This window comes from Kogia breviceps, chromosome 14 (assembly GCF_026419965.1).
Source record: "Kogia breviceps isolate mKogBre1 chromosome 14, mKogBre1 haplotype 1, whole genome shotgun sequence".
Lineage (NCBI taxonomy): Eukaryota > Metazoa > Chordata > Mammalia > Artiodactyla > Physeteridae > Kogia > Kogia breviceps.
The window spans coordinates 27,809,784-27,823,276 of NC_081323.1; the positions used below are offsets into that span (position 1 = coordinate 27,809,784).

At 41.5% G+C, this 13,493-nt stretch overlaps 1 protein-coding gene across 6 annotated transcripts in view; it reads right to left on the bottom strand.

The window, feature by feature from the left end:
* The window catches only part of SNX5 (sorting nexin 5), a 24,167-nt gene continuing 10,674 nt past the window's right edge, over positions 1-13,493 (bottom strand). For 4 of the 6 annotated variants that reach the window (XM_059039124.2, XM_067013422.1, XM_067013425.1 and 1 more), the window contains 11 exons: positions 12,301-12,411; positions 11,125-11,246; positions 9,957-10,080; positions 9,207-9,302; positions 7,875-7,980; positions 7,717-7,792; positions 6,409-6,448; positions 6,233-6,319; positions 4,830-4,989; positions 2,233-2,318; positions 1-786 (listed from right to left, as the gene is read on the bottom strand). In XM_059039124.2, coding sequence (XP_058895107.1) covers positions 736-786; positions 2,233-2,318; positions 4,830-4,989; positions 6,233-6,319; positions 6,409-6,448; positions 7,717-7,792; positions 7,875-7,980; positions 9,207-9,302; positions 9,957-10,080; positions 11,125-11,246; positions 12,301-12,411 — 1,059 coding nt within the window. In that variant the 3' untranslated portion in view covers positions 1-735. The remainder of the gene's footprint in view (positions 787-2,232; positions 2,319-4,829; positions 4,990-6,232; positions 6,320-6,408; positions 6,449-7,716; positions 7,793-7,874; positions 7,981-9,206; positions 9,303-9,956; positions 10,081-11,124; positions 11,247-12,300; positions 12,412-13,493) is intronic. The other 2 variants (XM_067013424.1, XM_067013423.1) reach the window with 1 other exon arrangement.

Below are 13,493 nucleotides of genomic sequence, written 5' to 3' on the forward strand. Positions count from 1 at the left end.
AAAGAGCATGGATTATTTTATTGTACACTTTATAAAAAGTCCAAACACACACATACCGCCCCCATTAGGGAGGGGGTTCACATCTTTCTTAATGTAGATCTGGCCACCTTCTAAATTAGGCCTTATTACTTGTTCTTACACCCATAAGATGCTTCTCTCCCCTCAAATACTTATCTCCCAACTACAAAACTGGAGTTGCCAAGGGTGTATATAAAGATATGAGATTTTTCTTGCTCTTACTATAGTACAAACAACTCAAGGTGATTAAAGAACCAGGAGAGTAAGAAAGGGGGAAATTACCTAATGAAGAGATGGAATGTCTCTTACCTGTAACAAGCAGCTGACTCATCTGTTATAATCGGCACCTACCCTAAAGTAACTGGTCTGTAGGGGCATGGGCACAGTGAACAGTGAGGCAGTGTGTGCCAGGCCACTGCTTACACAGGCTCCAGAAGGCGCAAGATTCCCGCACCCTTTCTTAATTACGAAAGACAAATTAGAGGAGAACCCAGTACTTAGATTCTACCCACTCTGAGGTATTATATGCATAAAGATTAGTTATGTCTAAGTAGCATGCAATAGAAATATTTTTAAACCAACATGGTTAAGTGTTAAGATCTTTAGAAATCAAAATATTTATTCATTATTTTAAACTAAAGCCAATGGTAATAAATCTTCCGTGGTAATGATCTGAGTGCAAGTGATGCGGGCTTTCTTCACATTCACGTCTTTTGTTCAGTTGTTCTTGAACAAGTCGATGCAGCTCTGCAGGAGGGAGACGTTGTTCTAGAAGACAGACGTCGGGGCACTGGTGAGGCATGGACCTCAGACCCACTGACTTCGCTTGTCACAAGACATCTGGCTGGGTGCTTGTTTTTCATTCAATGACCCCTGAACCACAATTCCCCTCACCCCAATTTCATGCTGGGGAGCTCCTCACCCTCAGAAGGGCTGGTCAGCACCCCACCCCACACCCCAAGTTTGCTCCCACTGCAATCATGCCAATCCCACTCATGTGACTTAACCAAAATGTGGTATTTGAAAGCCTTGGAAAGACTGGATAAAAAGTTGCTAGGGCTTCCCTGGTGGCGCAGTGGTTGAGAGTCCACCTGCCGATGCAGGGGACACAGGTTCGTGCCCCAGTCTGGGAGGATGCCACATGCCGCGGAGCGGCTGGGCCCGTGAGCCATGGCCGCTGAGCCTGCGTGCCCGGAGCCTGTGCTCCGCAACAGGAGAGGCCCGCGTACCGCAAAAAAAAAAAAAAAAAAAAAAAAAAAAAAGTTGCTAAAAAGTAGTTATGGGTGAGATTATAAATGAGATTACAAATGATAAATATTCACATAGGACTTGGCAGGAAATACTGTACAAAGTTCTCACTTTAAAGGAATTCAAAAAACCTAGACTACTCAGAATACTACTATGTGTAAATGACTCATAAATGATACTTTAAAACTCCAATTTAAAAGGTCATATACAGCAGGACTTAAAGAGGGAAGTGAGTAAGCATCTCTGTTGTGGTCAAAATAAAGGAATTCAAAATACAAACATTCAGTCTTCCTTTAACCAGCGCAGATGGCCAGTGACAGTGACCTGACTGCCCTGGCTCAGAAAGCACCCTGAGGCTCAGTATGTGCTGCACCCAGGAACCACCCAAAGAGCCCAGAAACCCTTAGTGAATGAGCCTGGGCACAAAAAAAACAAAACAAAACCAAAAAACCCCTAAGAGCTCCACAGTAGGATTCTAATATGATCTAGCACTGAGAACCACGTTCTCCATCTTTTCTGGGCTAAATTATGCTACAGACATTATGAAGAAGTTTTCCTCCTTTTTAAACCAAAAGGGAATTAGTATCACAAAACACTTAGCAAATTAGAATACTATTAAAAAAAAATCTTCCATGAAAACTCCAGATAACGAAGAGCTTATAAATGCTATGATGGATGCTCACAAATTACCGGAAAAACTCCTTCAGGGTGTGGCCCGCAAGGACGTCAAGAGAGAAGCTGGGTAACCGCCACCAAGAATGCTCTTCTCAAAAAGCAGTATTTCATCAAGACATACGGAGTTTTGGTTTGCAGTGAAAAAAATACTGACAAGTGGCTCCCACCCACACCTCAGGGGATTAAAACCACAAAGCAAGTGCCATCTGCTTGATGACACTGGAATAGTGAATTGGTTAATAACTTGAAGAAGACCCCCCAAAGTTGACTTAGTTTGAAGATAACACTTACCCTGGCATGCTTTATTTCCAGTTCAGACATTTCAATCAGATTCTTCCTAAATGCTGCCACTCTCTTCCGTTTGAAATTGATTAGCTCTACAAAGCAAAGTTTACCAAGAAAAACAGAACAATCTTCATCTTTAACTTCCAAATACCATTCTTACAAATAAAACAATCTCCAAAGCTTTGGTACCCTACACCACATTTTCTCAAATTTTTGTTATCTCTGCCATGGGAACACACCCCCAGTCACCAAGAATGGCCCCCGAACACCTGGAGGTTTCTGAGTTGAGATGCCTTGCCCTTTCCCTCTAGGAACCAGTGCTTGTGGAGGGTGGGCTAGGGAGGTAGTGGGCCACACATATGTGCACCAATGACCTTTTTTATGGATCATTTTTAAACTTTGAAAACTGCTTTTTTGTGGCTATTTCTACAGAACATGCCACCTTTGTGTCTATCCATCATGAAAATTCAGGATCACTGTCCTATCAGACTCTCTCTGATTCCTTCCACACACTTGTGAACTCAGGCTCTACCCTGCAGCTCTCACCATCACTGTGATCAAAATCCTCCCTTAGCTTAAGCTGGTGCTCAGAGTCCTGTATCTTGTCTACCGAGTACCGTCCAACAGAAATGTAATACAAGCAGCCACATTAATAAAAAAATTCAAAAAATGTATAGTGATGTTAACATCAGTAACTCGGATATATCAGGCTGGTCTTGTCAGACGTCAAAATAAGCTCTTCTCCTTCCCTCCAGGACCAGAACTCCAGACTGACCCATCTGTCTCCCAAGACATCTGCCCACTGCCCTGTGCTACTGCAAGAGCTCCCATCAATTCAGCCACAACCTTAGAACCTCAACCTAAGACAAACAGGCTAGGAGCCATTTATCTCATTATTCTACAGAGTACTGCACTTTAAAAAAGTGTACACCCAGGCTTACATTTTGAATAGAAGGGTACGATCAAACAACAAAGGGACAAACCTTGGGCAACAGAGACAGGCCTAATCTGGCACCATTGTAAAGCTTTGTGGCTTCTCTTTAAAAAAATTCTCAAAGCCACTAAACTCTGGCCTATATAATAACCTAAGATTTCAACTCAGTAGTTTTGAAGTATTCTTTTTCCTTATAAATTTAAATTAGCTGTTTTTTAAAAAAAGCTAAAATTTTTATTTAAACTACAGTGCAGCGAGAAGGAGGTTCCTCTGAAAGAATCCAAAGGGCAGCCAAGTGAGCGTGTCTGCAGGCCATTTGCAAAGACTGTACAGAGAAGCCTTGTCCCTCAGTGAGGGCACCGGAGTCCTGAACAGAGAGAAGCCAAGACAAAGGAGCAGAGCTCTTCCAGATACACTGGGACTGCAGCGCCACAGAGGAGGGGAAAGTTCTGAGGAAACAGTCTTAAAATGAAATACGGATTCCACATGGAAACCTGAGTTTTGAAGGGGGAGGGTTGATTCTGAGGGTGAATCAAGTGTCCACTCTAATTTATATTCACATTCTGGAAGACACCATCTTTACTTTTTGCTCTAGCATGTTCCATGGCCCTTAAGAACTTCAGGGCAGTGAGATCCCCACTAAGGAAAAGACTAACTATTATACTCGTGTTCAGTGGACATGGTACACCATCTCCCAATTTTATTTTATTTTTTTGGCCACGCTGTGTGGCATGCGGGATCTTAGTTCCCTGACTAGGGATTGAACCTGTGCCCCCTGCACTGGAAGCACAGGGTCTTAATCACTGGACCACCAGGGAAGTCCTAAATAAAATTTTAACAGCCCCTTACTCTGGAATGGTAGAAGGCAAGAACCAACCCTCTGGGGATGGAATACAACTGAGTCATTAATACAGACTCATGATACCTGAAGAGTATATACGTGTGTGCACAAATCCTGACACTTCCCCACTGTTGGCTGAAAGGTCTAGAAGCAGAGGCACCCCAGAAGAAATGAGCACACGTGGCACTCAATCTGGGCTCCTGGAAGAAATGGCGATTTTCATGGCTGGAGTAGAAAAGGTCTAAGATTAGCACAAAACATCTAACCCTCAAAAATATGGAGGTGTCATAAGGACACGTCAGCTTTAAAGGCATTCTCACTGGCTCAGTCTGGACAGTATGAACACCAAAATAACTTTGTACAGTGATGAATTTTAAAACTTTTTGAAAACAGGAATCCATGAGTCTAATGAAGATGATAAAAAAAAAAAATGGGAGAGAAGGGAAGGCTTGTGTTAATAAAGAACAGACAGCACCAAGTGCTGACCTGGAGGAGTGGGGGAGGGGACAACTCTGTATTGTATCAAAGGTTACCAAAGTTGGTAACTGTACTGTAGGGATGTAGGAGAAACAGAGCGAAGTTTTCAGGGATAAAACGACTAAGAAAGACACAACTTAATCTCAAATGGTTAAAAAAAACAAAAAAACAAAAAAAAAAACCCCAGATATGTTTATAAAATCACACAAGTAGGAGCACATGTACGTGTGCAAGTGACAAAGCAGAGGATGTATGGGTGTTCTCTGTACCATTTGTGCAACTTCTCTCTGTAAGCTTGAGATTATTTCCAAATAAAAAGCAAAAAGTAAATAAAGAGTGGCGCCACTCAACCTTCTTTTGCAGATTCAGAAAGCTGTTCAAATTTCTGGCAGCATTCCTGCTGGTGTGCCTCAGCCAGCTTGACATCTTTGCTTTTTAACCGGGCCTTATCCAACGCCTTGTTTGAATTCTCATAGTCAATGAGGGCTTTAGTGCGTCTGTATAAGAGATCCTGAGAAGAAAATTAACAGAGAGGATACATGGTAGTTAAACCTATACCAAAAAATCTCTAGAACAGAACAGGAAGACTAGCTGAAGTACTCTAAAAAACAGACAAGTACCTTGGGGCACTGCCTAAAATATCAGACATCAACCATCTCCTGCACCGCCTCGCCCTTAAATCTCAATATTAGGCTGGTAATAGCAACGCTTAATGCATTGCTGACGGCATTTCCAGAATTCTTTATATGGATCAAGAGAAGGAACCAAACAGTGACGACCTACAGGATTTTTTTCTCTAAGAAAACATGTCACAAGACAAGTCACCTAAAATACAACTAAACTACGGGGGAAAGAATTAATTTCTACTTCCTGATGACATCTTCCCATTAGGTATTTTCCCTACCTAATTTTATGCTGCCAGGTTTAGTATATTTCATATAAAAATAATTTAAACATTTTTCTTCAGGACAGCGTAGACAGTGAAGAATGCACGTTCCATTCCCAAAGGTCATTCTGCTGACCACTTCAACTTGCTTTTGGTTAAGTAATGCTTTATGACTCAAAGGCTGCAGTGACAACTGCAATTCAATAAAAGGTCACAACCCCAAAGCCTTTTATGCCTCAGAAATAGGCCCTTTGGCATATGTCCGGTTACCTCTGCAACCAACAGCATATAATCTCCCAAACCATTATCTATCTACTCAGCACCAGCCCTACTGCCCATAAGTTCCTAAGTAATGCAAACTAAGGACACAATGTCACAAAAAGGCACGTCACTGTGAGATGATTTCAATCTAAAACAGAACTGGAGGATACACACCCGCACCCTCAGAATATAACTATACAACTTAAGAACTGAGAGACTGATTTCCCACAAACACCTGATATACGGAAGACCAAGACTTACCTCCCGACCAGTGAACACCGGCCAATGAGCTTACTTTACTGCTGGGGACCAGCTCCCTCATGCCAACCATCTTACTGCCAAAGACTCTTCCTCTTCGCATTCCTTGCCCCAAAATACATCCCACCCCACATCCTCAATGGACTCTCCTGTGGCTTGCTACAGTGTTTCTCACACTGCATGCAACTCCTCTGCTATTCCTAAAGAGACTCGAACTTGCCTCAGTTTACTTCTTTATTTAGGCTGACATCACTTACATGAACAATCCTGACAAATTCCCATCTTCTTTCATTTTTAACAAAGAGAATACATCTGTGTCATCAGACCTCTTCTGGGAGAACTCCCTCACCTTAGCAGCCTCTATGTTGAGCATGTAGTATCGGAGGAGCTCTGTCAGCTTTAAGTCTTCATCTGAGGAGACTCGACTCTCTACTTTCTGTTAAAAAATCAAAGGCCACCATCATCTAAGCAGAAATGTACAGATGATAAAATACATACCTTGAAGACCAACATAAAAATCCTTACCCTAAGTTTTTCAAATAGCTCAGCCGCCTTCAATAGGTACCTGCAAATATACACGATTTTGGCTTACGGTCTTAAATCATGTATGAAATATGATCTTATCAATGCTCTAAGACATGAATGGGTAAATTCAGGAGTCCTAGTCTGTGGCGCTTTAGAATTAACTTATCAAAGCAATGCTTTCATCACAAGTGGCCCAATCTAGCAGAGAAGACAGTTACGAAATCGAGCACATTTCCAGTGCCACACTCACCAGCATTGGCCTCTCTTGCTGCCCCTCAGCCACCTTGCTGTGCAGAACCTGTGTCCCCACGTTCTTATCCGCTGTTAAACCTGTGTTAGCCAAGGTCAGGTTCTAAGCCATAAATACGCTACTAGTTTGTCTTGGTTCTGCCATCAGCCTGACTCCCATTTTCAAGTCTGAAATACTAACGCCCCCTAGACCAAGCCTAGGTGTAAGTAGAACACAGTCATTTGACAGTAACAGTGAGGGGTGATTCCAGGATACAGTGCCCACCCTGCACAGAGACTAAAATCCACAGTTGATCAAGTCCCTTATCTATATGGTGTGTTTATTTGCATATAACGCACATACATCCTCCTGTATACGTTAAATCATCTCTAGATTACTTACCACGCCTAAAGTGTAAATGCTATGTAAATAGTTGTAAGTACAACATAAATGCTATGCAAATAGTTGCTGATGCACAGCAAATTCAAGTTTTGCTTTTTGGAACTTTCTGAAATTTAAAAACAAGTATTTTCGATCTGCAATTGTTTGAAGCTGTAGATGCAGAACCCACAGATATGGAAGGGGCCAACTATACCATCTCACACCAGAAATAACTAGAATGAAGAAACTGTGAAAAATTAATATAAAATAATGCTCAAAATCAGACTGGGGTCATTACTTTACCCTTATGGCCACCTTAACCAAATCTCTTCAAGTCAGCCCAGGGCATTACTGAGTAAAGCGCAAGCACTATTTGCCAGTAAACACAAAGCAAACTTCTCTCGAAGACAATTCCAAATCAAAATAATCAACAACAGACACATGTAAGTTTGACAGAAATAAAGGCTTTGACAACAGCGACCACGTTTGGTACAGAAGTGCCCCAAGTCCCCTACAAACGTCTTTCAAGTATTTATGCTCAGAGGGTGTATAGTATAAAGTGAGTGCTGGAGACTATGGTTGACCCCAGGTGGGCTTGGCTCAAGAGCGGAACTGAACCTGTGTAGTCATTACCCATTTTACCACCCAACAGTTTTCAATTAGGGGATTAGAGAAAATGTCTTCCAACAAAAACTTACTTTTTGATGACCGTGGGCTCTTCTAAAGCCAGGCTATGCAAGCAGGCTGCAGTGTGGATGTAATCGTCCGCTACATCTGCAGGAACAAGGACAGCCCTTTTATGTGAGCAGAGCTGGCACATTAGCAGACTAAGGGGCTAATGGGTGAACGTATTTACTTTTATGAGCGCTGGTCATTCTGTCAGCCTTTGCACAGGAACCCTTGATCCTATCGTAATAGTTACTGAGGAAATGCTTCTCTTGCTCAAAGAAGTCATCTACCTCCTAAAGGGAAGGAAAAAAGAGGTTTAAGAAGCAAAACTTCTAACAATACAAATATGTATTTTATATTAGAAAAAAAACACTAAAGAAATAAGCTTATGCATAAATTTAACCTCTAAAGACCAGGGAAATAAAAATAATTTTTTTTTGAAATGGAATTTTCATACCTGGGATTAGGAAAAGTGAAATGCTGGCAGGAAATGTCAACAGAGAGCTATTTTGTTTTGAAGAGCCATTTAGCACAGCCCAGTAAAACTCAGCATCCTCCCTAACCTCCAGCAATTCCACTAGAGTGGTGGTTTCGCCCAGTGGGTGGCTCCCTCGCTTTGGATACCTGCACCTGCCAAATGTGTTCAGTTCCAGACTGGGAGGAAACACTGGCATCTGGCAGGCACTGACCAGGGATGCCAAATGCCCCCACAATGCGTGGGGACAGCACACCTTCAGCTGTGCCAGAGACAGCCCCAGAACTTTCACATTTCTGACAATGCCCTGTCTTTCTCAGCACCTACACCCTGGGCTCCTTACTCAAGCCCTCAAGTGGCAAAGTCAGACACCAGACAGTAACTGTTATGGTAGCAGGGAGGGGGGCTGAGGAGTGAAGAAATAAACCATACCTATAAGGCTAGCAAGAAACTTGTACATTTATTTGATGTTCTAGAATAGCACTGTCCAATAGAAACATGTGAGCTACATGTGCCACTTAAAACTTTTGTAGTAACCACATTATAAAAAGAAACAGGTAAAACCCATATTTTATGGTTCTTTCTTCCTATCAAGTCCTTGAAATCCAGCATGTAAACAAAACATAAAATTCAGTTCCTTTATTACACCAGCCAACTGCATCTGTCAAGTGTTCAACTGCCACCCGAGGCCAGGGCTACCAGGGGACAGTGCAATTCTGGAGAACAGCATGAAATACTTGGTCTTGTAGCTTTTTTTTTTTTTTTTTTTTTAAAAAAACTGAGTAACCTCTCCTTACAGAAAAGGAGAAAATGAAGACTTAAGTGTGGAAAGATTCCTATCCCTTCTCCTGGGAAAGAACAGAGTATTTTCGGAAAATAAGTGAAAATCCAATGAGTAGATAAAAATAACCAAATTTGAAAAAAGTTATTTACATTTTTGAGAAGCTAATACCATTTGTTTCACAAATACCTATTCTGAAGAAACAAAAGGTCACCTATTCACACAAAGAGAAGAATTTTCTCAAACAGCTAAAGGCCACTTACCTTAACTCCTGAAAAAAGGACTTCATCAGCACTTTTCACCACACTTTTGAAAAAGCCACCAAACATCTCTTTGGTATTTTTCCGCCTAACACTCAGCTAAGGAGAAATCCAAAACAGTTAACGGTACATATATTTCCCATCAAGTCCTGAACACATTCGCATAACTTAAGATACCTCTAATTCCATTGTTAACAACAGATCTAAAATATCAAATGAACAGCTAAATCTAAGCACAGGTTGTAATTCTAAAAGTGTGACTTAGGAAATATTTTGAAAAACTAACTAGGTATCAGTATCAAGTCTTAGTGCCTTTAAATTCTTGGTAGAATTACTGTTCTGTTATGCTGATTATTCACTGGTTAGAAGACTTGTGAGGAAATGTCTAGGTCAGGGCTCGCCTCATACATATTAAACAGCAAGTAATGTAACGTATTTTTGTAAAAAAGCAAGCATATGTCTCTCCCTTTCAATGAAAAAAACAAATGTGGATCAACTTAAATTCTTTCGAATAATCCCAAGGTTAACTGAGGGGGAAAAGGTAAAAATATTTACAGGCAACATTTTATAAAAATGCCTTACACATTGGATCTATTGCCCTGGGGGAGGTGGGCAAGGGGAGGAGCATCTAAGAAAGGTTTCTGTTGTGTTGATAAGAAACTCAACCTTGAAAGTCAATTTTTCAGAAAATATATCAAGTATATTCTTTGTACATTTTAACTGAATCATGGAAATGGAATAAAAATGCCTTACATCTTGATCATATTCCAGGAAAATGTGAAAGTTGCGATCTTTACTGAGAATAGGGTGAGAAGAGAGTCGCTGAAGAAAGACTTCATGGGAAGACACAGTTTTCTTGAAGACTGCGAGATACTCACTGGAAGAGAAGCACACAAGGCCTCAGCTCAGCTGACCACCCAAAACTGCTCCCTGGGACCTCACTGCGCTGCTCCTGCAGCCATGCAGAACACCTCAACTGGACCCAAAGCAGCTTGGTATAATGTAGCATCCAACTAGGTAGTAAGGCAGTTCTCATTTTGGAATATGTGGAACAGCCACCGAAAGGGGAAGCGATATAACCAGAGTTGATAGGGTACGTCTGTGAAGCCCAAACCCACGTGTACTTAAGCACAAAACACTGGCTTCTTTAAAATCATGAAAACCTTTTAATTTTGCAGCCATGTACACAGCAGTGAGTCTAACAAACTACACAGTGGCTTCATCTCAAACTACACACTAGAGATGACTCTGAACTTCCCAATAGTAGGAACTTGAGTCTGTTGTGTTCAGCGCTTTATCCTCAGCGCTGTCCACGGGGTACCAGGCTAATGGGCCTGTGCCAGCATGCTGAAGAGACTCGCTGAGATGGACCCCGAAGAAGGGAGGGAGCCAAGGGAAAGAAGTACAAGGATGGCATCATAAGAAACTGTATGCAAACCTCCAAACATGATACAGAATAAAGAATCCATTTTTCTTTAAAAGAACTACAACCAGATTAAAAGAGCCAGAGCTGCGGCTATTCTTAGAATGCTTCTTTGTAGCAGCACTCACTGCCATCTAGTTTCAACTATACTTTCAGTAAACAAACTTCAGGGAAGAAAGTTTTGTACGTTATCACAGCCCAAAGACTTGTTAATATATAAAGACAAACGTTTAGTTCTTCACTTAATGCCAGACCAACACTCCATGACAGCATGGTCTACAGATAGAACCACCATCTACTCAGCATCAGCAGTCCCCAAGGAATCAATGTCTAAAGTACAAAAACCAGGCCCCTTCACCCACACTCTGCAAAATGTGGTTTGAGAAGACAATAGCCGGGTAACTAATTAACTGAAATTAGCTGTCAGATTCTGGTTTCTGCACACATCACCACTTTTATTCTCAAAGGGTAGAGCCCCCATCAAGAAAATGCACTTACGCTTCCAGCTCTTGCTTCATCTTGGCAAATTCTTCTTTGGTCATAGACCCTTCACCCTCTCCCAGTTTCTGCATCTTCTCTCGAGGGCCATCGAAGTCAGGCTTTGCAGGTGCGGGCGGAATCTGCAGTCAAGGCAGTAACTCTTGAGGGTTCTCACCCCCAGAGACATGCAACTCAGTGCCTGTGCACAGGAGGCAGGGAGCCCAGAGGGGCTGCCTGAAAATCAACTTGTACTTTTCTCTTAACCTTACTCCTTTCAGCCACTTAAAAGAAGTGTCCCCTACAATGGACACTCACTTTGACTGCAACCATCTGTTCGGTTAATCACTGGACAGTTGGTAGGTATGACAGTTTATCCTGCTTCAATTGTCAGTTTAATTTATATATTACAATCAATGCTAAAATGAAGCCAATGAAGTACGATGAAGATAATAATCTCTGGATTTATAAAGGAATTTATTCCAGAGGATAAAAGATTCTAATTTTGCGTGGACATTCTTAAACATAAGCTTCAGTACTGATTTTGTTTAACTATTTGGCCAGATTCTTCAGCTGGCCTGTAAGGAAAAGCCATGTTTCTCTCTCCTTTAAAATCGGCTAAGGGACTTCCCTGACAGTCCAGCGGTTAGGACTCTGCGCTTTCACTGCCAAGGGCACGGGTTCAATCCCTGGTTGGGGAACTAAGATCCTGCGAGCTGCACAGTGCAGCCAAAAAATAAAAATAAATAAAATCAGCAAAGTCTCTTCCCAGAGCCACACATTAACTCTCAAGGGCCGAGCACAAAGACAGCTGCCCCCTTTACGCCTTCAGCAGAACACACCTGAGAAACCCAGCACACACTACCACCACCAGAGATCAATTCCACTTGATGGCTGAAAGGAAATGCCAGAGAAATGCCAAACCGCAAGGTAGACAAGACGTTACACCATGAAACTGCTTACTCTCTTTTATTGTACAGACTATAAGACTATGCTTCATCTTAGAGCCAAAACGCTATTTTCACATACTTTAGATTTTACCAGTAATAGTTAACACATACTCTAGTTGACAAATGAAATCAGACTATTTTCACAATCTATTATTAAAAAAAGGGGGTGAGTCTCTCAAAACAAAATGAACAGCAAGGTAGAAGAAACTGGCTTCCGCAATTATTTGATTACCCAAAATGTACTTACAATAAGCCCAGCGTAGTCTGTAGTTTCAATAAGAGTGTCATGTAGCCACACAAAGTCTTCGTGTTGCCTTGTAACAGAAAACTCTGGGCTCTGAAACGTGGGCAGAGTAGTCTGTAAAGAAAAAAGAAGTAACTGTTAACTACTATTTTCAGATAAAGTGGCTTGGGTTTCATGCAGTGCACTATGGGAAAATTCTGTATAATAGAACATCCAGTTTTTTAATGAGATCCAATAAAGAACAAAGTTAAGATTCAACACGTTCTTTACGGAATTCTAGTCACACAACTCCACCTTTCAGGTCAACTCACACAGATATAATCACATAGGCCTCACGCTGCCTGAGTGACAGGTATGTTAATCAAGCCACCAAGGTATGCAGAGAAAACCTTGAGGACCTCATAGACAACATATTACCAATATTATGCTGGAGATGGCATAAACCAAGAGCTCTAGCTTCAAACTTCCTGACTCAAATTGTGCCTCAGCCATTTACTTCATTTAAACCTGTACCTCAGTTCCTCACCTGTAAGATGGGGATAACAGAATACCAAAAGATTGTTAGAAAGAGAAAATTAAGCCCATGTAAACCCTTTACAAAAGTGCCTGGCATAAGACAAGCACTCAATACATTTTAACTAGTATAGAAGGAGAAAGGAGGCTAAAAATATTCCTGAAAAGATCCCAAGAAATTAAACTTTCTATATTTTTCACAGATTGGCATATTGCTTTTGTCAAATTAAAAATCTGGAAAAAAATTAACACAACATTATAAATCGGTTATACTTCAAAGTAAATTTTTAAAAAAATCTGGAAGAAAAAAACCTCTTCTGAATCATAATAGGTGGGGTGATGGCCAAGAACTTAGAAAATATGGGAAAAGCAAGTACTTCCCATGCATGCAAATTAAAAACAAAGGTGGAATTCTGTGGCAGGTGGCTCCAGCTCTATCGCTCTGCCTGGTTTGCTTCCCCATGGAGCAGAGGACAAGCCACACTAAACACCAGCAAAGCCCAGAGCCCCAGGTCTCCACCACAGTAGAAAATGCTGTAAAAAGAGCACTCATCTGATGCTTACTAGGAGCAAGTGGAGGGAGGGGCCTCACTTAGCAGGAGTGCCACACTGCAGTCAGGTCACTAGGTCTCTTCTCACACCCACTGTGAACAACAAGGCTGCAACCTGGCACTGTTTTTATT